The sequence below is a fragment of the Scomber scombrus genome, chromosome 20 (assembly GCF_963691925.1).
Source record: "Scomber scombrus chromosome 20, fScoSco1.1, whole genome shotgun sequence".
NCBI lineage: Eukaryota > Metazoa > Chordata > Actinopteri > Scombriformes > Scombridae > Scomber > Scomber scombrus.
Window position 1 is genome coordinate 18,411,003 of NC_084989.1, and position 25,315 is coordinate 18,436,317.

At 38.0% G+C, this 25,315-nt stretch overlaps 1 protein-coding gene across 1 annotated transcript in view; it reads left to right on the plus strand.

The window, feature by feature from the left end:
* Nucleotides 1-25,089, plus strand: part of LOC134002367 (collagen alpha-1(XVIII) chain-like) — a 56,364-nt gene extending 31,275 nt beyond the window's left edge. Inside the window, exons 3-44 of the mRNA XM_062441709.1 lie at nt 595-842; nt 959-1,129; nt 2,122-2,253; nt 7,509-7,583; nt 8,304-8,396; nt 9,918-10,062; nt 10,348-10,391; nt 10,889-11,077; nt 11,279-11,305; nt 11,640-11,702; nt 11,902-11,976; nt 12,563-12,610; nt 12,958-13,092; nt 14,352-14,405; nt 14,897-14,932; nt 15,200-15,334; nt 15,779-15,835; nt 15,987-16,022; nt 16,194-16,238; nt 16,565-16,627; nt 16,998-17,033; nt 17,139-17,222; nt 17,439-17,504; nt 17,693-17,755; nt 18,212-18,301; nt 18,487-18,522; nt 18,672-18,725; nt 19,117-19,173; nt 19,407-19,466; nt 19,568-19,609; nt 20,402-20,429; nt 20,654-20,722; nt 20,980-21,005; nt 21,139-21,237; nt 21,332-21,476; nt 21,586-21,659; nt 21,870-21,998; nt 22,534-22,581; nt 22,745-22,807; nt 22,959-23,156; nt 23,236-23,351; nt 23,437-25,089. Of these exons, the coding sequence (XP_062297693.1) occupies nt 595-842; nt 959-1,129; nt 2,122-2,253; nt 7,509-7,583; nt 8,304-8,396; nt 9,918-10,062; nt 10,348-10,391; nt 10,889-11,077; nt 11,279-11,305; nt 11,640-11,702; nt 11,902-11,976; nt 12,563-12,610; nt 12,958-13,092; nt 14,352-14,405; nt 14,897-14,932; nt 15,200-15,334; nt 15,779-15,835; nt 15,987-16,022; nt 16,194-16,238; nt 16,565-16,627; nt 16,998-17,033; nt 17,139-17,222; nt 17,439-17,504; nt 17,693-17,755; nt 18,212-18,301; nt 18,487-18,522; nt 18,672-18,725; nt 19,117-19,173; nt 19,407-19,466; nt 19,568-19,609; nt 20,402-20,429; nt 20,654-20,722; nt 20,980-21,005; nt 21,139-21,237; nt 21,332-21,476; nt 21,586-21,659; nt 21,870-21,998; nt 22,534-22,581; nt 22,745-22,807; nt 22,959-23,156; nt 23,236-23,351; nt 23,437-23,638 (3,656 nt within the window). The 3' untranslated portion in view covers nt 23,639-25,089. The remainder of the gene's footprint in view (nt 1-594; nt 843-958; nt 1,130-2,121; nt 2,254-7,508; nt 7,584-8,303; nt 8,397-9,917; nt 10,063-10,347; nt 10,392-10,888; nt 11,078-11,278; nt 11,306-11,639; nt 11,703-11,901; nt 11,977-12,562; nt 12,611-12,957; nt 13,093-14,351; nt 14,406-14,896; nt 14,933-15,199; nt 15,335-15,778; nt 15,836-15,986; nt 16,023-16,193; nt 16,239-16,564; nt 16,628-16,997; nt 17,034-17,138; nt 17,223-17,438; nt 17,505-17,692; nt 17,756-18,211; nt 18,302-18,486; nt 18,523-18,671; nt 18,726-19,116; nt 19,174-19,406; nt 19,467-19,567; nt 19,610-20,401; nt 20,430-20,653; nt 20,723-20,979; nt 21,006-21,138; nt 21,238-21,331; nt 21,477-21,585; nt 21,660-21,869; nt 21,999-22,533; nt 22,582-22,744; nt 22,808-22,958; nt 23,157-23,235; nt 23,352-23,436) is intronic.
* Nucleotides 25,090-25,315: the final 226 nt, after the last annotated feature.

The following is a 25,315-nucleotide window of genomic DNA, read 5'->3' on the forward strand; positions in this document are numbered from 1 at the left end:
ATATTCATGGCCAAACCAAAATCAGTATAAAAATGTTTGGAGGATTCCTGAAGTTTTCAACATCTAGTGAAAATTTAATCAGTTACTTTCATTTTATTTTCATTGCTTTGGGAAATTATAAGATGATTGCTACTCCCACACTGTCTCTGTGGAGAAGTGTTTTATTCTTATGACTCATTGCTCCATTAACCCACTAGGGGGCTCTGGGGGGAAAAATGAACTGCCCCCTCTCACTCCCACTGCTCTGAACATTGTGTATGTACCCTGTCACCTTCAAGTACTCATCAAAGAGAGAGCATATAGACAGACATATTAACATTCAGAGCTCAGAGCCCAGTTGATTATAACTTCAAATGAGACAACGGCTAAAGGGGACATCTGGCAAATGCATGATGGCTAAATTTTGCACCAGTGAAATTTAATTGAACCTTTTAAACTATGTTGTTTTCATGTGCTCAAAATATAATAATTACTTTTTTACCCTTTTGTTTAATTTTTCATGTCAGTCAATGATGAGTGTGATACACTTGTTGGATGAGAAGTGTATTTTCTTTTCCCCTCCACTAACATGGTTTCCTCCTCCATGTTTTTTAGACCCTGGTTCTCAGGGAGCCTTGGACCTGACAGAGTTGATCGGTGTTCCCCTCCCACCCTCAGTTTCCTTTGTTACGGGCTTCGAGGGTTACCCTGCCTACAGCTTCGGCCCTGATGCCAACGTTGGCCGCCTCACGAAGTCATTCATTCCAGATCCATTCTACTATGACTTTGCCATCACAGTCACAGCTAAACCCACCACGAGACGTGGTGGCATTCTGTTCGCCATCACTGATGCTTACCAAAAAGTAAGACAATGTAATTCTTTGTAATCCCAGCACCAATCTCCTACCACATATATACACAAGGAAAGTAAATGACAATTTTCTGCATCACTTGGTTATTATTATTGTTTTCTGTTAAGATTGTACACTTAGGTATAGCGTTGTCTGAAGTGGAAGATGGTTCCCAGAGAGTGGTTTTATACTACACTGACCCAGGAACAACAGGTGGAACCCAAGAAGCTGCTTCCTTCAAGATGGGAGACCTGACAGGAAGATGGGCAAGGTTTACCCTTACTGTACAAGGAGCTGAGGTGGGTGTAGTGTACTGTGGTGTCTGGAAGATACAGTATTTGTCAACTTTCAACAAATATTGGCTGCATCTACCAACTCCTACACTGCATTTAAAAAAATAGAGCAAATTGTTGATTTTTGAAAGACTATTTTCAGCTGCAGCATCATATTGTACATGAAACTGCCTCAAAGTACACTACAGTTCCTGTGTTCATTGTGATAACAAAATATTTCACTCAGTACAATAGTATGGCTTACTGATGTGTTTTTAATCTTTATTGATCAGCATGGAGCTCTGACATAGAGTAATGATTTATATCAGGGTTTGTCTATACAAGCAATACTTTTCTTGGCATTACTTTGCAGTATGAAAAAATCCTCCTCCTTCAACATTATTCTGATACAATAAGGTTGTGTTTGTAGAAAAAGTATACATTCCCAGTGAAAATTGATAGAGTATGTGTTGCTTTCAGTCACATTTTTAACACACGTCTTGTAGAGTGTCATAATTTAATTCTAAAATGAGGAGCCGCCAAAGTCAGAACTTTTCAGATTTTAGACACAGGGGCTTTAATTAGGCTACATGTGGCACTTTCATCTTTTACAGATGATTCTTTAGTATGTGAAGATCTTATGATAAATTGAAAGCTTAAAGCTCAAATAGATAGTACAATAGATATATTGACGCATTTTAATTATCCCAAATTGGGAAATTCTTGTGCACCTTATATAAAACAATCTGTCCATGTGCACATGCAGGGGATACGGTTTCCTACATGTTCTATTTTCTGCAAGTATTCCATTTGTTATCAATTTGCATGTGGTTTTCTGTCAAGCTGAAAGATGTATATGAATGCTTGCTCATGTGGGAATGTTGGGTCTCTTTGAATTAAATTAAAGAGTATGGTCTAGACCTGCTTTATGTGAGAAGTGCCTTGAGATGACTTTTGTTGTGATTTGGTGCTATATAAATAAAAACTGACTGACTGATTGATTTGTCTTTGTTCCTCAGGTGCGTCTCTACATGGACTGTGAGGAATACCACCGAGTCGACTTCACCAGAAGCCGTCAGCCTCTGACCTTCGAGGCCAGCTCAGGGGTCTTTGTGGGGAATGCTGGGGGTACAGGCCTGGAGAGGTTTGTGGTGAGTCTGGATGGAGCTAGATTTACTGTTGTGTGTGCACATGTGTGTGCAATGTTAGCAAAATGTTCATCTTCTGCATGATCAGCGTGATTTTTGAGGATTTTTCCATTACTTCCTCCTCTGTGTCTCACTTTTCATCTTGATGTATAAGCTGTAGTTCAGCATAGACTATTCCTCATTCCCACTGTAATATGGTTTAGATCAATGAGTTGAGAACTGATGGTCAAACCCACCACTACATAAAGAAACAAACGTGGCATTTGGGTGATTGCCTGTTTGAGACATGAACACAAAAGTCTTTGCTGGCAGCTTCGTGACCGCCACAGGAGACAAAGATCGAATGACCACATGTGTTTATGAGCACTGCCTTATCCCATGAGAGCTCATAAATGACAAGCTGTATGTGATTTACAGTTTTGGAATATAGCTGATAGACTGTCATCTTGGATGACTTAGCTAACTGAGTGCAACTGTAAGTGCACTTGCCAATTCTTTAATTTAACAATATCATTAAACAATAGTAAGAATGCAAGGGTTGAGCTTCCAATCCTAAATAACTGTTAATAAAATGAAATATTCCTGTGTGGTTATAATGAGGGTGTGTGGTAGAGAAATGCTGACACATCAGATCCAGGAGAAGAGGTACAATGCTACATTCTGGTCTCAGTGCTCTTATAACATAAAATAAACCAGTAAATGTTTCAGTGCTTTCCTCCCAAACATCCATGATTTGCTATTTTTTTAATTGGAATAAAAAAAAAAAAAAAAAAAAAAAAGGTTGGGTTTCTCCCAAGGTAACAAGAGGGATGATGAGAGGAAAATAGTTAAGTGTAAAGGGAAAACTATTATGTAGTTATGTGCTATCTGGATGGAATAGGCAAGTAGAGATATTTATCTTAGTCTGATTTTTTTTATTATTAATTTTTAGTTTTATCAAAATGTTAAATCTGAAGTGGAGTAGAATATTACATTTGAATAAGAGAACAGCCAAGCACAGTGTGTACTAGAAAACATGCCAGTAATGTTTTTCTGAATAAATCAGCTTGTGACCGGTAGCTAAACAAACAGAGTAACTGATCTGCAATCTCTAAAAGCAAAAACCAGACCTGCTACATTGCAACCTTTTGTCCTTTTTTCCTCACATTTCAGACAAACTACAAGATGTTTAGTTTACAGGACAGTGGAAAGTTTTTACTGCCCAGATCTACCCACTCTCCCATTAAGGTTTTTATGGAGAAATCGGAGGCGAGTTTCAAAGAAATCCAGGGAGGGAGTGCACGTGTTTATTTGTGAATTCATGGTCTCAGAGGAGAGTCCATTTTATTACTGGAAGAATATATCAAATCTGTTTCGCTACCTGCTGTCATTTAAAACCAAAGCTGACGTGGGTATTTACCTCACAATATTTATTTTCAGAACAAAATTAACTCACTGTAGCCCTGCTTCAAATCTCAAAAGTGATCACTTCATTGTAAAAGTAATGTTTTGATTTCCTCAACAGGTTAAAACTTTTAAGAGGATTACTTTAATTGACTTAACAGTGGCTTGGTGGTTAGTAAAGTAACTAAACCAACGAGAAATTGCTTTTCCCCATTCAGTCATTTTAACCAAGATACAATTACAATTCAATTGTTAAAGGAATAGGAAGCAGATTGTTCTACTTTGGATGGAGTTGAGCTAGCTGTGTGTTATTCAAAGCTACTGTAAAACAATCATCTGCTCATTCTAGCTCCATACTGAGCATGGCATAACATCTTACATCATACATCATATGAATGGCAACAGTCTTCTCATCTAACTCTTTGCAAGAAAACAGTTTAGTCCACTCGGCCTACTAATAGCATAAAAAAACATTGTAGGTGGCTGAGAGACATCACCCAGAAACTCTCAAGAGCTTTCTCTCTCCACCCTCTTCACTTTATCTTCCATCTCCTTTACTACTCCCTTCCCTTACTTCATATAGTCCTTCCCCTTCGCGCCCCTCTTCCCTCCTTTCTCAGAGAAAGAAGACCAGTAGTCACTGTCTGTTCCCAGCTGTTCAGTGTTTGAACTGGCAGCTCTGTCAGAGATCCTCCATCTCAACCCAGAGAGAGCAATAACAGCCACGCAGCAGCAGAAGTTCTCTGCAGCACACACAGCTCTTGTTGCTTTCCTCAGTTTCCCTGAATGCACCCCATGATGGGTGTTGGGAAATGTTTGTGTGTGGTTGGCACCATCTGTAGATGTGTGTTTGTGAGAAAGAAAAATAGAACGAGAGAACGAGTTTTATGAGTCTTCTGATTCTCCCTGAGCAACTGAATTTGTATTCTTAACCCATAATGTTAAGGGAAACATTTTCAAGTATTTTTATGATCACAGTGTGTGCATGTGTGTTGAGTATTTCTTGCTACAGATTTAAGCATACAAATATTGAGCTAAATTAAAGTTTTCTATTGAAATTAAATCTGCAACTTGCTTTCCTTTCGTCACAATGGCAAGAATAACACAGAAAACATCCCCCTTTTAAAAGGGCAGAGTTGGAAGGACAATTGGTCCTGGGTCCTGGGTTTTGGAAGATCAGATCAAGCATATACAGTATGTATGTATGTGCAATATTATATGATGTAAGATTAGATGAATGACAAAAATCATGACACTTATTTTTTTTATTTATCAACTTAACTGGCGACACCTTGTGGCAAAATAGGCTCTCAGCACATTGTCCTATACAGACATTGACTACACTAAATGTGTCAGTGCTCCTTCAGTCATCTATAAAAATCAATTAAAAGTGGATTGACCTTAACCACAGTTATGGTGGCATTCATTCATACGTAGTTAACCAGCAGCAGCTAAAGTGACTCACTCTCTGTTGCTTTGGCAACAGCACTTTCCTCAACATGGTGACTGCCAGTAACTGCAAACACAGAACAGTACCTTGGAAGTACTTAACCTTCTTCTCAGGCGTCCCGGGCATCTAAAAAACTTGTGATGGCCAATCTGTGGATGTTACTCAGACAGAAAAATATACACAAACAAACCTCATGTCCAAGCTATGAGATGACAACCAGAGGCTGATATGTTTAACGTACTGTAAATGAGATGCATCTTACTTGGAAGGTGTGAGGAGACATGACTCACTATTGCACGACTCGCGAATGCTTTTATTTTACATTCTTATATAATTAACTTCTGCAACTCATTACTAACAGGCCTCCTCACATGTACGCTCAAACGTCTGTGTTGATCCAGAACCTGGTGGCACATCTGGTCTTAAACCAGCCCAAAAATATAGCACGTCACCCCACTGTTCATATATCCCTCCACTGGCCCTCTGACACTCGCTTACAAAACAACAACTAAAACAACACCTGCATACCTGAACTCCATCATTCAGGTGTACATAGCTTTATGCCACTAACTCGTATTGTTCTCTCCTGACTAGATCCCTGCTTGTGTTGTATCAGGTCTCAGATGTATGTCGCTTTGGACAAAAACATCTGTTTAAATGAAATCGTAAATTGTAATAAAGAAGCATATTCTTCTGAACCAGCAATAAGTTTTATGTCTTTAGAAAGTGATTTATAGTACATGCACAGCAACCATTTAGTACATGCCACAGGAAGACACGTACAGGTTCAGTTCTTAGATACTTTAGTGAACTCCTTGACAGTTTGCTACAATTATTTGATATAATCAAGTGGACAAACTGGTGGCACTGCCAAATCCTTCCACTGCCCAAGTGTTTTCATTTATATAATTGAATTGAGTTTTATAAACTGACCAACTAAACCATTCAGATTTATCTTAAGGAGGTAATTCGCAAACTAAAATGTTTGAAAGACAGAGAAAAGGTTGCATGGTGTATTCTTTTTTTGTTTCACACATGTTGTTTACTTCACAAACAGATGTTTCTGATTCAGTTCCTACCCCAACTCATATCCACGTCACTATTATTTTACTCCCTGTCCATATCTCACTCACTCACCACCATTACATTTCATAAACTGTTCTTCATTCCATTAAAAACAGGTGTTTTCCTCTGGCCTGAACTCAATATCAAAACAATTTGGCTGACATTGCCTTTAGCAAGTCTTTATCTAACAAGACGACAGAGTCGTTGGCTCTTAGATTTAAAGGATCATTCACAATTGCACAAACTCATTCATATACTAAATAAATGGAAAAATACACCTTGCCTTTGCAGATGGTGTGAGCCTCCCTTTTCACTGGCATGTATGAACAGCTGCATGAACCAGATATTTCCACATTTAAGAACAGATTAGGTCTTAAAACTTGTGTGTGCTGGTTGGCGCTTGCAGAAAAATGGGGATGGGACCTAGAATGTTAATTGTAACAAAAAAAAAGCATCATTTTCTGTGTGGCACCATAATGGCATCAAATTGTGTTGCATTATACCTAAAATCAATTTCTCATATTGAATTTCTCATTCAAATTCTCATATTTGAGAAGCTGTAACCTCTAAAGTTTTGGCATTCTGCTTAAAATATATGAAATTATTATTTTAGTTTTAAAATAGTTTCCGATTACATTTACGTCAACTTAACAACGTATTGATTAATCACCTAATCTTTGCAGGTGTAATCGCTGGGAATGAGTACTCATGAACAAGAACAATGCTCCCTGACTAAATAGTAATCCAGGGATAATTTGAAGAGGATTCAGGTGAAAAGATAATAATGAAAATAAGTACAGTACTCTGATATCAACCTGATGGGATGAACTCAAATGCGGCAGTGAGGGAGATCCACCCATCAATGTTGGCCAGTTGAAGCACAGATTGTTGTGTTGTCAGCTTAAACACTGATAAACTGTTAGTGTGTTAAAGTGTGAAATTGTAAATAAAAGTAGAGGTCCCTGATGAGCCACTGGTATGATGTGTAGCAGCTCTTGGCAGGCCTAAAGATGGTCCAACTATTATTTATTATAGTCAGTAAGTATACAGTACAGCTCTTAAAGCCTAATATTATAGTTTTATTATATATAAAATATAGTCTGGAGCTTTAAGGTTTATATGAAAATAGTCTTTGGAGCACTGACAGTTCACTGCCAGATGTTGCTTGCAGTGTGTGAATGTCCATTTGAGCAGGCGTGTTAATAGCCAAATAATATGTGAGATAATAATTGAGAGAGAGACAGAAAGACGAGTTCTATGCTGGTGTGTGGGAAAGGGACAGAATGAACTAATGAATTTAATTACCGTGCAACATAATACAGACTCTTCTCTTCCTCCACACTTCTCCGTCTTTCTCCAGGGCTCCATCCAGCAGCTGGTGTTGAAGTCAGATCCCACGGCCCCAGATGACCAGTGCGAGGAGGATGATCCTTATGTGAGTGTGCATGAAAAAACACAGCCTGGGTGCAGAGCCCCAGCAATCCAAACCTAGAAATATCACTCCCTCTGTTGGTGGAAAAAGTGCACTACAGGTTCCAAAATCATGTGGAAAGAGTTTCCAGAAGAGTGGCAGCTGGAGTAGCAGCATATTAAAGCGATGATCTACAATCACACACATGTGTGTCCACACACTTTTGGTCATGTATTGTAACAACATATAGTATATTCACTACATTAAGATTATTTTGCATATACGAATTTGCTTAATAAATGTATTTCATCTACATGCATAAAAATAAATCTTATTTTGGATCATTAAATGTCATTTTATCAGTTCTTATGTACATTGTTTTAAAAGTAAAACATTTACCACAGTAGACATATGTCAGATGCAGTTACACAATTCTCTTCTGAATTACTTACAACTGTTGCTTCAGGTGTTATGGTTGTGTACATCTGGTATCCAAGTGTTATGCATTTTGTGATCTAAATGTCATACATTTGATCTTACTCTCCTCAGGGTATGCAAGCATTGTTTTATTTTTCCCTTAAATAAGGAGCACACACATTTTTTTGTTTGTTTTTCTCAGTTTTCTTTCTCATTCCCACAGCTTGAACTCATGTGGGATTTGTCTGTTAAAGAGGATTTAATTATTTCTCCTTATCTCTGTTTATCTACTGACTCGATTCTTCCCTGCTCTGATTTTCTCACCAGGCCTCTGGATATGGAAGTGGTGATGATGCTTATGATGACATTGAGGGAAGAGATGAAGTGAAGAAGATTGTGGAGGAGAGAGAGTATAACATGGTGTGTACATACACATACACAAGGCACACACGTGGCACACTGTCCCTCTGGCCTTTCCATTTAGCTGGGCTGGACTTGGCCCAAAGAAAACAACTCCTCACAGGCCTGGAGGAGACCGGAGCAATGATGATATATGTGCTGCTCTTTGAAAGGAGGAAAAAAAATAACCAACAGGGCAACAGGGAAGAGGCCAGGGTGGAAAAGCACTAGATTATACTTTAAATATAGTTACATTGCAACCTTGCCAAATGGCCAAGACAAAATCCCTCCGTTGTCCAAATGCCGTCTTCAAATTTGTCCACTTCTTTTTGTGTAAAGTTTTTTTTCCACATATTCAGAGGTTAAACAAGCAAACTTAAATTGTCTTTCTGACTTTTCCTCATTAGCTAAACTGGAGCTATTCTGGTGTTCTTGTTTAAATAAAATACCTCATCAGACTACTTGTATTTAATTATTTTACATCCATGTAGAGAGTTCTAACTCCTTTTATTATTAAAATTTGGTAACTTACAAAGCAATTCATTATTTCTCTGATTGCTTTACAGGTCCCACTTTTAATTACGTTTTTTTCTGTTCCAAATTTACACTGGAAAGTATCTGAGCCTTGCCTGGGCACATAGTTAGAAACTGTTAGAGGAGAGTGAGTCGTTTTTTCTTTACCCACAATTTCTTTCTCAAATTCAGGCCACTATTTGCCCAAATTAAATACTTTTGCTCTGTATTTGTTGGTGTTACCTGATTGATTTTTTAAATTTTTGTGTCACAAAGATTTGAAAATATGGATGCATGAGGTGTTTTGTGACTCTTATCCAGATGTGTGCAGCTCTTAGCCAGCTCATAGCAATTTGAAATATGTCTCCCTCAGCCACATCAGTACAGCGAGATGACAGATTCAAACCCAAGTCAATACCTCTCAGAGTAAGAAAACATCCATTGCTCTTTCATTGGCAGCCATATTTATGGATCATTTATAAACAGGACAGGCAGCTTTTCTGGGGCATAAGGTCAAGACATTTATCAACATAGTAGATCTTGTACAAATAAAAAAAGATTAAGTATTGTTGGAATAATATTGAAATAATGTGGCGCACTGAGCCATCTTGGTGCAATGTGTGGAATGTTGCTTTCAATCTCAGTCTGACACTGTAGTTGGATCTGCTCTGAGAGAAAAAACATTTCCTACCATCTGTGGCAAACACTCACTTTCTCTCCACTGTTTTTTTTCTCTCTTTACAATCTGAGCAGCTGTTTATGAACATGTCAAAAAGACAAAAGCTAAAAATATTATTATTATTCACACATGCATAATTTTACATAAAAATTGTCTTTGCAAAAAAGCATGAAAGAATAGCAAAAAACAAGTCAGAATTGCAATGTTCTTATTAAAAAATAAAATAAATAATAAGATAAAGGCCATGGAATATTTCAGAAAATCAAGGATCAAGTCTTCCAGTAGCATTTTTTTTTTTAGATGACAGATGTTTCTTTTTTTTTGTCCCTCCACATTATTTCCTTTTTTAGCCCTTCCCTGAGGTGGACCCAACTTACAGCACCCCGGTCCAAGCTCCACCCACTGAGATGCCAATAGATTATGATGATAATGAAGATGAATATGAAGACATAGAGGAGACTTCTGGGCAGGAGTTGGAAATGACCACAGTTGAAGGTGAAGAATTATTTTAGGGAAACTGTCTTTGTTAATGTGATCTTAATGTCGCACACATGGACAAGCGTGTGGTGATGTACTATATCATACATCAAAGACTGTGCCTTCTGTGTTTGTAGTTCATAAATCCACCAGCAGATGTTGCTGTTGCTGTCTTCCTAATAGAAGCACCATATTTTCTGTTTTCTGACCTGCCTTAAATTAAAGTTGCATAATGATAAAAGTAATTATTCTGTTTAAACTGAACTGGCAAATGTTTTTGTCTTCACTTTGTCTTTGTTACAGTAAGATCATTTCAGACAGCTACTCCAGCCTCCATACTTGACACTGTAAGTAAGAATTTCTACATGATTTAGTTGCATGATGCAGAGTACATATTTGACTTTTTATCCAGTTAATACATACACTTATATGGATGTTCAGTAACATTGGACCTGCATTAACATCTGCGTTATTTAATGATTAATTAGAGTAACACTAGCCAAGATTTACTATAAAAAAATACACCCACTGATTAACCTAAATCGTCTATTGGAAGAGTGGTCATCTCCTATAAATGAGACTCTATTTTCCCACTTAAAATTCTGGTGGGAATTCAAGAAATAGATAAATCCATAAAAAGCTTTTACATAATGGTATAAAATGATCAGAAAAAATCAATTTCTGTTAGTTAATCAACTTGTTGCTCATTGATACCTTTCAATTATGTATAAATGAGCAAATAATAATTAATGTCAATGTAATTAAAACTAGAGTCTGTGTATGTTTGATGTCTTGTTTGAATTAATAAATGAATTAGTTACTAATGAGTCCGCCCAACACTCAGTCCCTGCAGGTGTCTCCCGGACAGAAAGGGGAGCCAGGTGAACCAGGTCCACGTGGTCCTCAAGGATCCCCCGGCCCTCCAGGACGATCCACAGGAGGGGGAGATAGAGGGGAGCCGGGACCCCAAGGTCCGGCAGGTCCACACGGGCATCCAGGCCCACCTGGACTTCCTGGGTCAGATGGACGACCTGTAAGATTTATATACTCAGTTGTTTTGCTTTACTGAAAGAATTCTTTCTAAAAAAAAACAAACCCAAAACCCCCCCAAACAAAATGATGTAGCTATTTATTCACAGAACATCAGATGAATGAAGTGCATTCAGTTGTTTATGTCAGTCCTACAGGTCAGAAGGTAAAAAACTGGATTGTTTTTCCATTTTTGTCTTTACAGGGACGCAACGGGGAAATTGGTGTTCCAGTAAGTAAAGTGTTTCCTGTCTTGTAGATTGTTATGTCTGTTCTTCCATGAGTCAGTTTTTAGAAGGGAATTGCAGGACTATACCTGCTTTTAGCAAACGGGTACCGATTCCGTGTGCTAGCTAATACTAAATGCTGAACCGACCATTAACATTTATGAACTGTGTACTGTAGATGTATGTGTATTTGTTGGGGTCACATCTAACATCAGGGGAGTATCTATAACATTCTGCTTTTACTGCTTACCACTGCATCCTCTCTGTCCAGGATTACGTGTCAGTGTGCTGAATTGTAACCTCTGATATTGAGCATAGCTGTGATTGTCTTTTTCTCAGGGTGAGATTGGGATTCCAGGACATCCAGGGCTTCAGGGAGAGCCTGGAACTAAAGGAGACAAGGTAGATATTCTTTTTAAAAAACATTAAACTCTGATGTACATTTGGGTCATTATGTATAGCATGCTGGTAGAATCATTGCAATTAACAAGGATTGTTATTGACTAATAATATGGCCCAATCAGTAATTCTAAATCAATAATAATGCTGATCACTGAATGTAAAAACAAATGCATAAATATGCCACTGTCGTCTCCCACAGGGTGATCCTGGTGCTGGATTACCAGGTCCTCCAGGGCCACCTGGTCCTCCAGGTGGCAAGTCTTCCATGTTCCTGGTAGGTTGTTAAACATGTTTTTTGACCTTTACAAGGTTCTCAGAAAACTTGACTTCCAGAAATCAATATTTAAGTCCCATCTTAAGCTAAATATTGATGACTAAAAACATCATTTATTCGGTTGATACTTTACTTATTAGGCTATTAAAATGATTTAATTTATTGATTAGAACATGTCTGAAACTTAGATGCTGTGTTATTTTTGCTGGCGTTAGTGATGCAAGTGAAAGCTGTGGATTACTTCTTTGAGTTTTCAGTCGGTAATGTCATTATAGTCATTGACATTATTGTGTTATTTAAATTGATATATAACTACATATTCACCATCTGAAATGACTGACAGTTATCCTGATTACATATCTTCCAGCATGAAAGTGAAACACGGCTAAACTGATGACAGAAGCATTTCTGTTTTGGAAGTGTCTAATTAAACATTTCTATACTGAAATCAATCCCTAAGAAATGGTCAACATTTTGTAATGAGACTATTCAGTTCTTGTAATCTGACACCATCTGTCAGTTTATTAACTAGCTGGGTTTATTTTATTATTGACTGATATCTGGTGTTGTGTTATATGTTCACCAGGAGGGGTCAGGATTTGAAGACTTTGACAGTGATGCAGAGATTATTAGGGTAAGTTACCTTCAGATAGGACATTGGATCATATTTTGCATCATGTTGCATCTACTTTCTTTGCCTTCTGGCTAATTGCTGATGTGTTTTATCATTCATACCATCATTCCACCGTCATCTCACATCATGTTATTTCTTTAACATATTACAGAGATATAACACTGTTAAAAATATGTGCAAATGTATTATTTTTTGTCATGTAGATGTACAGTGCTTCATCTTTTTGATATAAAGATACACTCGTCGCATGCTGACCCAGTAGGACAATTATTAACAACATGAGCTGCACACATGGACGGTATCTCATTTCCACTTTGTGACTGACATATATTGACTTGTGTTTTCAGGGGCCTCCGGGGCTTCCAGGGCCTCCTGGCCCCCCAGGGCTGCCGGGATCTGCAGTTTCCCCATCTGAGGACATCTTTCCTGGACCGCCTGGAGTCCCTGGGAAAAATGGAGAGAATGGTGAACCTGGAGTCCCTGTAAGTGCGACATTCTTTCTTCATTCCCAGTTTATCAATTAAAGCAAAATCTAAACTTAATGTTTTATAAATACCACAGAAATTGCATGTAACAATGACGTATGCATACATGTAAATCATTTCTTAATTGTGGCTCATATTAAGTAAGTATATTCTTTATGATGTAAATTTTCATTACACCTGAGCTTAATAACTCAAAGTGGCACAGCTGAATTTAAAGCAGAGTTTGCTAGAAGACCATTTATTTTCTGGTAAAATGCAGCAGGTATTTGTGGAGAGGGTGTGTGAAAGCTGTATTTCAGCAACTGGAAGTTTACTGCCTGAAGTTATTCCTCTCTAGTGTCCAGAAAACTTGCACTGCTTACCCAGCCTCTTTTTTCAGGTGATTGAGGAGTGGTTTAGTGGTTCTGGTTCTGAGTCTGGTTCTGGTTCTGGTTTTGGCTCTGATTCTGATTCTGGTTCAGGGTCTGGTCAGGTATAAACACTTGGTCCCGTCAAATCTAAGGGGCTCAAAAGACAGTATTTCCCCCAACTTTATTTGAAAACCCCATGTTCATTCACTGCTTTTCTGTCATTGCTTGCTGCACAGTAGTGATCAATAGGCAAATACATTAAGTGTGCAAAACCATTTTGTACATGTGTGAATATATTGATGTATGAAGTACAGTTTGGACACACCTTCCCATTCCCTTGAATTAGAAAATGTGTCCAAATTCGTACTGGTACTATTCATCAATATTTGTGTTTGTGTGCTTATTTGTAAATGTTACTGCTTTATGGTCCAGCTCCTCAGTGGGGCACAAGCTGTATGCAGTTACAAAAGGTAGAGTTTTTTCCCAATATTCCCAGATAGCACAGGAAGCTAACAGCATTTTTTGCTGGAACTACTGATAGAGCTTCAGAACATGGTCTGAGCAGCGGCATCTGTTGGGGGAAATGTGTCTTTTTTTTCTTTAAAATGTCAGACGCTTTAACTAACTGTGTGAATGAACTACTCACATGTTTATTATATTTATTGCAGCACTGATTTGGTGCATCAAAGTTCAGAACAGCTCATTAGCTTTGTTTTATATATTCTCAATTTAAACAATCCACCCTTGTTAGCTTCCACGTAGCATCCACTTCCGTTCAAAAAATATGAATGTTAGCAACAATTCAACTGTGCAATGAATATACAAAAAAAATCATGTCAACAAGTATCTGAAATAGATGCATCTAAAAACGGAAATGTGCAGTAAATAGTCATATCACTGTTGCAGGGAGTCGATGGAAAAGATGGGGATCCAGGGCCTGCTGGGGAAAAGGGACACAAGGTGAGGCTACTGGATATTGGTTTACAACACTATCACAATGTCTTCGTACCAAGGTTCAGAAGTCCACCTGTTAACCATGAAGTGCTCTCATCACCCTGCTCTTAGAAAGTATTGATGTCCTGCAAAGACTTTGCAGAGAGTTTTGAGTTTAATCAGTGTTATTTCCTCACAGCTCACCAACCTTGATCTAGCTCTTGCTTATGTGATTTTTACCACGCTATCTTCTGTGTGATCCCACTCTGATTTCCTTTGAGCAAGCCTCTCAGTACTCTGTTAGCAAAAACAATTACCCACAAGGCAAATAACCAGCTAATACAAAGAGCCAAGCTCTTAATGAGGTGACCCCCAGAATAATAAGCTAAGGGGCTTGAGTGTAAACAAGTCTGTGTTGCAATAGCTGCTCTGCCTTTTTGTGCAAACCAGACACTGTAGTCCCTATTCACTTGTTGCCAAAGTTAATGAAATTCTATTGTATTTTATTTGTTTAACAGGGAGAGCCTGGTGTGAGCGGCCCACCAGGATCAAAGGTAAAATCCCATTATTGTATTGTTTTTCATCCTTGACTGTGCAATAAACCACCATAGAAATGATAGTCAAACTGTATTTTGCTGTCCCTTTATATTGTTACTGTATCCACATTTTTCACTTTTCTCCATCTAGCTCACCATTTCTATTTATCTTTTCATCATGTCACCCATTCTCGTTTATGGTCTTTTACCTATATTACCAGTGCTGTTATAATGATAATCTTATGATCCTTTTGAATATAAATAGTATCATAATATCTCACCCAGGGGGATCAGGGTCCTGCAGGATTTCCAGGCCTTCCAGGGTCAGAGGGTCCAGAAGGGAGGTCTGGCCCTAGGGGTCCACCTGGCCCTCCTGGGCCCCCAGGACCCCCTACAAGAGGCTTCATGATGGACTTTGAGGTACAGCCTATTTCATTGCTTCACGAACGCTCAAGTTATATTTCAACTGATAATATTAGTATGATTGTAATCCTGAGGAATGAATAAATATTGATATGCAAAGTTGGCTAACATTAGTGCTACTATTGTTGAAGGATTAGAGCTTGTTGGTTGTTTTATGCTCAGTTCCTGTAAGCAGAGCATGACCCTGGCAGTTGTTTTAGTGTAATATCCACAAAATATCCCACTCTGTATCTGCTTGGGTAACAAGCATGGAATCAGTGTGTGTCTTTCTTATATTTCCAGACTAGGTTGAAATGTGTGTTGAATTATTAATCATTAATACTCATTAGACACATCTGAAGTTGCGTTTTAAACTAGTGGTCTGTTGTATTTTATGTTTTAGTTTGTGGAGACTGTTTTATGTTAGACTCAAAATTTGATCATTACATGTCCTTTTTTTAGGACCTGGAAGGATCTGGGTTGCAGAGTGGATTTGGAGCTGTGTCCAGAGGCCCACAGGTACAACTGCATTGAGTGTGATTACATGAGGAGAATTCTGTGTAACAGTATTTTCTTATGTTTTAGTTTTTCATTATATCAGTCACATTATCATTTAATCATATCGATTCATTGTGTCACCTCAGTTATTCAACTGTTCTGTTTTCCACAGGGTCCTTCAGGAATTCCTGGACTTCCAGGATCCAAGGTATGAATGTAGGCATGTGTTGGCACCCACACTGTTAACGCTTTATATCTGGGTTGAGATTTGGTTTGGGGCTCGGAATGTAATGTTATAGTTGAGGTTCAGGTAAGTCTACAGCAAATGAACTTTTACGATTTCTACCGAAATTGAGCTTTTTTTTTTTTCCTGTCATAGGGAGAAGAAGGTTTAAAGGGCTCTACAGGACAGCCAGGGCAAAAGGTGAGTGTTTAGCTCCTTCTGGTTGCTTTTTTGCGATGTAAGGGTTATTTTAGCATGAATCGGCAGAGCAAACACATTGTCTGCTCACCAGGTTCAGGACCTGGATGTTGTAGTTCTTACTGAATGTGACCTGAACACCTAACATTATCTCTGACTTAGCTCAACATCACCAAAACTTATATAGAGGAATGTCTTTATGACGGCAGAAACCAAATCACTTTGTTTCAGTTTTTACTTCCTTGCATTGTAGCCCTGGAAAAATTTAGAAAATAGTTATGTCATATGATGTGTGAAACTTGATTAATGTTTCTTCATCATTTCTACAGGGGGAGGCAGGTGCTACAGGACCATCAGGGTTTCCAGGACTGGAGGGATTAAAAGGGGAAGAGGTCAGTAAATTGATGGACTTGATGGATACACAAACAGAGTAAAGATTTGATTAAAATGTCAGCTTTTACAAATAGTTACCACCAATCACTACTGGCTCTGTCTTTCTGTGAAATAAATAACTGATAAACCTGTGTTAAAAACTAGAATTTGAATAATAGAGACAGATGGATTGATGGATATCTTGTCATTTACAATCTACTTGTTGAAGAATAAAAAAACAAACATTGCATACACATTTTAACACATGGCTTATTGTAACACTGTCAGCCATTAGAAAACAAAACAAAATGACAAGTACATCCATGAAACACTCAATATAACCGGATGTTGAACTTTGATCATCTGCATTTTACCTTCTGTAATCTACAGGGACCAAAAGGCGACAAAGGTGACCCAGGACAAAAGGTAAAACCAACAGAGAGTAGATATATGATTTGACCACATTCACACATACATACCTGCACAAATTTTTACTGAATGAAATGCTAAAATGTCAAATTTGTTTTTCAGGGGGAGGCGGGACGGGATGGGCTCAGTGTACCTGGCCCTCCAGGGCCACCTGGACCCCCGGGACCCATTATCAACATCCAGGATGTAAGTAGCATCTGGCCATAGCAATACAGGATGCAAGGCTTGTTTAGACTAAAGGGGAGAGTTCAGTGTTGGGACCACTTTCTACCCACCTGCTGAATGATCAGAACATTGACACACAAATCACCTGTACAACCCTTGTAGATTTGATTGTTTGTGATCTTGATTGATCTGTTCAGTGACTCAGCTGACAATATTCTCCTCCTGCCTCTTCCTCAGCTTCTTCTTAACGACACAGATGGTGTCTTCAACTTCTCAGGGATTTCTGAAGCTCAGGGACTTTCTGTGAGTATCAGATTAAAAAACTCATCAGAGAACAGTCTTGTGTTTTAGCTGTCAGGTTTTCTATTCTAAACAGCATCATAAGTTATGTAGAGTAGATTACCCAAATGAGTACACAAACATTTGGCAACAGTTATGTTAGACATGGAGTTAAGTGTTTTAATGTGTTTTAATTCCCTTAATGCTTGCAGGGACCACAGGGTCCAAAAGGTGACATTGGGTTGCAAGGTGTTAATGGGCCACCAGGACTGAAGGTAAGTGACTTGTCTCCATTCTCACGCATACACAAACTGTAGGAAATATTAGAAATAAGACTATAAGAATCTATAGTCTTGCTAACAGAAGGCTAGCAATCTGCTCTCACAATGACAATGCTACCATGCTGATGTTTAGCAAGTATAATATTTCCAATGTTTACCATTTCAGTTTAGTTTTTGCTAACATTTGCCAACTTGAAATAAACAAACTGGCCCTAAGTGGTGGACCAACTTTTATTGCCATCCTTATAGGGCCATGGCCTAATGCTGGCTTGTGGCTTTTTAAATGTCCAAGCAGATTATGTAGATGAAATCATGTCTTAGGTTGTAAATGTAATCCTCCTCATTTTGTTAAAAGAGCAAGCTTTCCTGATGGCTTCCACAGTTTTGTATTAATTGCATATTTGTTTTCATGTATTTTAGCTCTGTTTATTTACTTTTGTGTATGTGCAGGGTGAAAAGGGTGAGCCAGGATTTGTCATCGCATCAGATGGATCCTTGATGTCAGGCCTGCCTGGCTCAGTGGGACCCAAAGGAAACAAGGTGATGTTTCCCATCACAGTTTTTACTTTTTAGATCCAAATACATTTTCTTCATTTCTCTTCTTAAAAAGTTTTGTTTGCATGGAATTCCTCAGGATATTAGTGTCAGTGAGACAGCTTAACCATGATCTTTAAAACATTGTCAATAAAACTGTACAAATAAATGTAATTGCATATTGTTTTCAGGGAGATAGTGGTATAACTGGACCCCATGGAATTCCAGTAAGTATGAAAGCAATCAACAAATGCAAATACCACAAAACAAAAATAATAAAAAATGTATTTTTACACTATTAAATCCAATTGTTTCTAGCTTCATGGATGAAGATTGCAGTAGATGCATATTGAAGAAACTGTTTTGTTCCCAACAGGGGCCTATCGGACCACAAGGACCCAAGGGAGAATTTGGTTACCCTGGAAGACCTGTAAGCACCATGAACTCACCAAACATGACCATTTTGATTTCACATATAAAAACCTCAACATATGAATTCCTCATGTTCACTGTTAGTTCTTTAATCAGGAGATTCAAGTTAAAAATATGTTTTCTGTGTCGGGCTTCAAGAAAGAATCTTTTTGTATTCTGCAATGAAAAACACAGCCTGTAACTTATTGTTTAATTGCAATAAAACAGCTGTTTGATGAGTTAAAATGAATTGAATCACACCTTTGCAACAAACTACCCAATATCCCAGAATTTCCCAGGAGGAAGTTTAGTCCTGTGCAATTGGGAATAAATTGAATCCAATCTCACTTCCCATACTTTTGTTGTTGTAACTTAATAGTGACAATTTTTAAAAGTATCTATCTGTTTAGGGTCGTCCAGGCATGATGGGACCTAAAGGAGAGAGAGGGGACTCTTCTGGCCTGCAGGTGAGTCAAACACCCAAACTTAAATTAACAGTACTTGAATATACTCTAGAAGACATGTACCAAGTTTTAATGAAAGCAATGCATACTTTATATAAATATAATTTAAACTATTTGGGCCTTTAGTTGATTACCTACTTCTTTAGTTACTGTCTACTTTCTTTTATCTCATCATTTTCTCTTTGTTTCTTATGGGTTTTTAAAAAAATCATTTTTTCTTTATCTATTCCTTTTAGGGAATTCCTGGCCCTCCTGGGCCACCAGGGCGCCCAGGAATATTCAACTGTCCCAAAGGAGTAAGATCACACTATCAAACACACAGTTCTGACTCTACTTTTATGTGTAGTTTTATGTGTTTTGTACTAACTATATCCTCTCCCTCCTATGATTTCTGAAGACAGTGTTCCCCATCCCTCCAAGACCCCACTGCAAGATGGCTGTAAGTTTCTAACCATACTAGATGATAATAAATGCTTTTATTACAGCCTGTGTAAGTGCATATTATTTTGTTTTTTCATGAACCACTATTTATTTCTATTGGCAAATGCAATCTCATACAATCTGTCATCCTCTCTTTTTGTTATATTCCAAATCCATATATTCAATTGAGATATAATGACCTAAAGGTTAAAAAAGACACATAGGTGTCTTTCAGATATGCTATGGTGGGTTTTTCATTTCCTTTGGCACAGGCTGTATAAAAGTCAATGTTCAGAGAAATCTATCTCTTATCTACAGGTCTTTAGAGTGCAGCTCCTAGTTCTTTGTTACCATTAAACCTTGGTTGCCTGTGTAGTAACAAAATTCACTGACTTTTTGTGTTGATCACATTCAGCAGCCCTCCCTACTCACAAATACTCTTTAACACGTCTCCCCTCTTTTCCACCATTGTACTGACCAAGTGCATGTTGTTACCACCTAACTTTTTATCACTCAGAATTTTTCAAGGATGGTTTTAAAATATTCCTGCATGCTGCATGTCCAGTCTGGAAAGGTGAAGGCATCATGCCAAAAACGATATGAGGTATTACCGATATCACATATCTGCATGTGATATCTGCATGTTGATTATAATATTAACATTGGATAATAACATAAGATAATATAACACAACATAAGATTGGATCATTTCATATTTATAATGGGATATAATCTGGCTTTTTTTTTTTCTTTTCTTTGATGATTGCCAGTCATTGCTGACTGCTAATGTGTTTGTGCTACATTATTTCAGCTTAATCCAAATGGAAGTATTGCAATTGGTAGGTTGGATCATTTCTTTTGTTTTAATATAAATTATCTGTATCTAAGTCTGTTTAAACTGTATTTATCAAAATGTTTTGATATAGACTAACGTTACAGAATATTTAGGGTAGTAGCAACACAAAATAATTATGACAACTTTTAAAAAACTTTTAAAACCAATATCTTCAAGTCAAAAATGAGGAAATGCAAATGGTTGAAGTTCATTTTTTTGGTATCCTAGGCAACTGCCAGACAGGACTAAAGGGAGAAAAGGGAGAGAGAGGCCTTCCTGGGTTGCCATCGCCACCAGGTGATTCAACACTTAAGAATTTCTCACCCAAATCTGATTGAAGAGCATAACGGTGCTCCTAGTGTAATAAACATTAAGAATAAAAAAAGAAATATAATACAAAACACCTAAAAAAAATTGACCAAAAAAATAATCAAAAATAATAGAGAAAAATTACACACACACATATAATTTCCCTGTAATTAAATAAACAATAAATATGTCCTTGTAAGTAATAAAAAAAATGTTTTTCTCCTATTCTCCTTATTTTCTCTTAGTCTCATTGTTTCCCAGAGGAGGCTGGGTAAGTTTCACATGAAAGCTGTTTCTTGTTATTTTTGTTGTTGTTGTTATTCTGGGACAAGCTGACCTTATGCACCATGACACTCAAGTTTTCCATGTGTGGTGTTGAACATGCTTATGCATTGTAATCTTAGGGGGAGAGAGGTGAACAGGGCATCCAAGGGGAGAAGGGAGACCAGGGAGAGGCAGGTTTACCTGGGCGACCAGGTATCCCCGGGAGACCTGGACCCGTGGTGAGTCAAGGTTCCATGGATACACAGACATATCATCTTTGTAACAAAAACTGTGACAAAAACCAACAAGTAACTTCTTTCTGACATGTTTCAGGGACCCAAAGGAGAGTCAGTACTCGGCCCTCCAGGCCACCCTGGAGTGCCAGGCTCACCAGGAATCCCAGGCTATGGCAGACCAGGTTCTGTTGGGCCACCAGGGCCTCCAGGACTCCCAGTGTCACACTCAAGATATGGCTCAGGTACAGCATGTCAGTAGTTAATTAATAAGCATTATACAGCCTTCCTCTAGAGGTGGTAAGAACAGCTTTTAATGAGCAGATATAAATGATAATGTTTTGGTTTTGGCAGCTGTCACCGTCGCTGGCCCGCAAGGACCAGCTGGACCACCTGGACCTCCTGGACCTTCGAGTAACTCAGCATCTGTAAGTTAACCTATTTCTGCTGGCTATACAGTATTTATATATGAGCATATTATAACAGTATGCCATAAACTAGTGAGGATTATCTACCTTAGAACATGAACTGTACTTGGGGAATCATTCTTCAACAGACACCATTTCTATAAAAACAGAACTGTAAAAATTTCCAGTGATATGTAGTTTTTCTTGATGATCTTGTGGGTTTTTTTTCAGATGAAAACATTTTCTACCCGTGAGAGTATGATGCAGCAAACCGTCAGGGACCCAGAGGGAACTCTTGCATTCGTCACAGTGACAGGAAGTCTCTTCATCAAGGTCTCCCAGGGATGGAAAGAGATACAGGTACAGACTTGGACTGGTGTTGTTTATTTAGGTCGGTAAATCCCACGTCATATAATGCTGTACTAAAGATATGTAGTAGTATGAATACTAAACATAACTTTGAAAAATCATGTCAGATTATTAAGCAGCGTGGTTACCACTTAAACATGACCAGTTGTGTAACCTTTCTGTTCTTTTTCTTACTACATGGTAATTTACTTTCATGATCAGGGAAGCATTGAGTTTAGTTTCATGATTTGGCTTTTAAACTTGCCAAATTAAACATTCTAATTAAAGATGACATTGGCATTAAAAACAGCAGCAAGCACTATTCACCGGCTTTGAAACAGCATTCCAGTATCAGTCACTGAAATCATTTTTGCGAAAGCCAAACAGTCTATATCTTCCTAATAAATAATTATTGATTATTCAATCAAACACTGTTTTAGGAGGTTTCGTGAAAGGATATTGACTGTTATTGTTTATGCTGAAACTGCTAACATAAGAACAACATGAGCACAAAATACATTCTTGATTTTTCTGCTTGTCCCCACAGCTTGGCAGTCTGATCTACCTCTCCAATAACATTATACCACAAGATGAGGTACTTAACGCTTATTTTTATTACTTTAACTTATAATTTAACGACCATTACTATTACTTGTAACTATTTAATGTAATTAAATGAATGCCATTGTGTAAATGTTATTGAATATTATTTCCGCCGTCATAATCCATTTAACATCTCTGTTCAACTGTTCATTTAGCCTCGAGTTGCATATCAGATAAGAGGAGACACAATGCAACGAGTACGATCAGTTAAAGAAAGGGTGAGTGTCAATAAGACTCTAATCAGTATTCATTACATTGTTTGAGATTATGTATGTGATTTGACTCCATTGTAAACAATTCAGTTTTGGTTTTTTTTTGTACATGCAAAGTACAATAAGAATACATTTTTTTTGCCTCTTGTCCCTCCAGCTCAACCTGGTGGCCTTAAACCAGCCCCACTCAGGGGACATGATGGGGCTCAACACCGCTGACCGGATGTGTTATGAGCAGGCCAAGGCGATGGGCTTGGCTCCAAACTACCGCGCCTTCATTTCTTCCCACAGGCAAGACCTGGTCCATGTGGTCTCTCCTGGTTTCAGGGAGACTCTGCCAATAACAAACCTCAGGGTGAGTCAGCTTTTCATGCATGAATCCTCCACAGACAGAGGATTTCTTACTGTGCCTAACCCATGATGTCTCCTTTCAGGGAGACGTGATGTTTAGGAATTGGCGTTCAATCTTCAGTGGCAACGGGGGGCCAATCAATGCCAGGGTACCCATTTACTCCTTTGATGGCCGGGATGTTTTAGCTGACCCCTTCTGGTCAGTAAACTTGATTGAGTCTCTACTTTTTTATTCTTTGTGTTTGTTGGCCATGTTGAGATTTTTTTTATTCTCCATTTTACAGGCCTCAGAAGAGCATCTGGCATGGTTCCAACAGCAGGGGTCTTAGAGTGGTGGACAAACACTGTGAGATGTGGCGGGCAAACCACATGTCTGTCATGGGCCAAGCATCAAGCCTGACCTCAGGTCTGCTCCTGGGACAGCAGACGAGGAGTTGTTCCAACCAGTATATTGTCCTTTGCATCGAGACCCACAAAACCCCTTAAATGCCCCCCAATACCACTCTACCATGGAACCCCTCCCAGCCACCTTAAATATTAAACACTCTGGGAGTGTCTTTTGATATGGAAATTCCACACATTTAGAAAAGGATGTCTCCATTGGTGCTACGTGTAGGACTTTGTGGTTAAAAACACAAAACCACATCTGACTCCCTGTTGCTTTCTTTTGCAAAGAGGATGCTACTACTCGTCACCCTCCTCCCTCTTCTGACGTCATCCCGTGTTGTCTCTGAAGAGTGAGAAGATGGTAAAGATTCAGTAACAAACTCTTGACACAGCCAATATGTATGGTCAGCTAACATGAAGTTGATGCTATGCTGTGGAACTGGAATAATGTGGTGGATTGCTTGCAAAGAAAAGTAAAGGAATGTCCTTTTGTTATGTAAAGCAATAGAAGAAAGGTTTCCCATTGATTACAACTTGGTGGCACATAATATAAAATGCAGCATAGATGCTGATAGAGGCTACCATTGTCATTAGCAATAGTCATGTTTATTTGTGGCAATAATGCTAACGTCTCACAGTAAATGTGGTAATGATTGATCAAAGTTAAAATGGTATACGCAGCACCTTTAACCTTTATTTGAGAGAAATGGACTAAACTGCAACAAGACACGTGTGCCACTTTATAAGAAACAAACATATTAACATGTGTAGTATTTATGGCGGCGTCCCTAAATTGACACCCAGGTGTTTTGAAGATAGGCGTCTCTTTAAACTGTCTCTTTTCATTAGACTGAAAGTAGAGATTGAGGACACGAGGGTCACAGGAATTGTCGTTAAATATGGCAGTTTTAACCAATTTCCAAAGACATTTGTGATGGAAGCATAAATGGCTACTTTCACCCATTTTGTTTACAGGTTGTCATGGAGATTCATTTTTGACAGTTTTTAAAATGTCAGGAGAAGTTTACCTATAGCTTTTATGGTCACAAAATTGCTTCCACAATTTTCCTTCCATCAGACAACCAGTCTTGCCACCAAAGTAATTTTTTGATGCACTGTATTTCATTGTTTAAAATAGTTTCTAGTTCAACATTTTCATCCTTGAACGCAGTGTTTGTGTTGTATTTTTTTTTTTTAGACGGTGATCTCTTAGAAGGTCTTTATCTCAATAGGCTATTTAATTTAAATCCATTGATTTTATTTATACCGTCACAGCACATAACATGAAATCAGATGAATAAATTTAAGAATGTAATTTATCGTTTATTGTTTGTCAAATGACTGTTTCTTTTCACTTTTTGCCTCTTTTTATATCTTTTGTACAGTTTTTTTTAATTATTATTAAGTTCAGAGATTTCAGGAAAATATGGACAACAGTCTAAATTCAATTCCAGCGAGTAGAGAAATGCCATTCAAACAGGCAATAAATATTTGTGTTAAAAACAATTTAAAAAATCAAGGGCAAAAGTGAAGCACATGTTTTGTATAAAAATGGGTGCTTTTGTTGAATAAAGTTTCCTCTTTTCATAACCTGTGTTTGTTTCATTGTCAGTGCAGTGCATGGAATCACAGAAATACCTCAAACCTTAGAAAAGTACTGCACCAATTATTATTGAGCTTCTGTAACATTGTTGGAGTCATGTTGGATAGTATGAAGAAAAATCTATCCAACAGAACTACAGAGTCATCTTTATTTAACATAGTCTACTTCCTTGT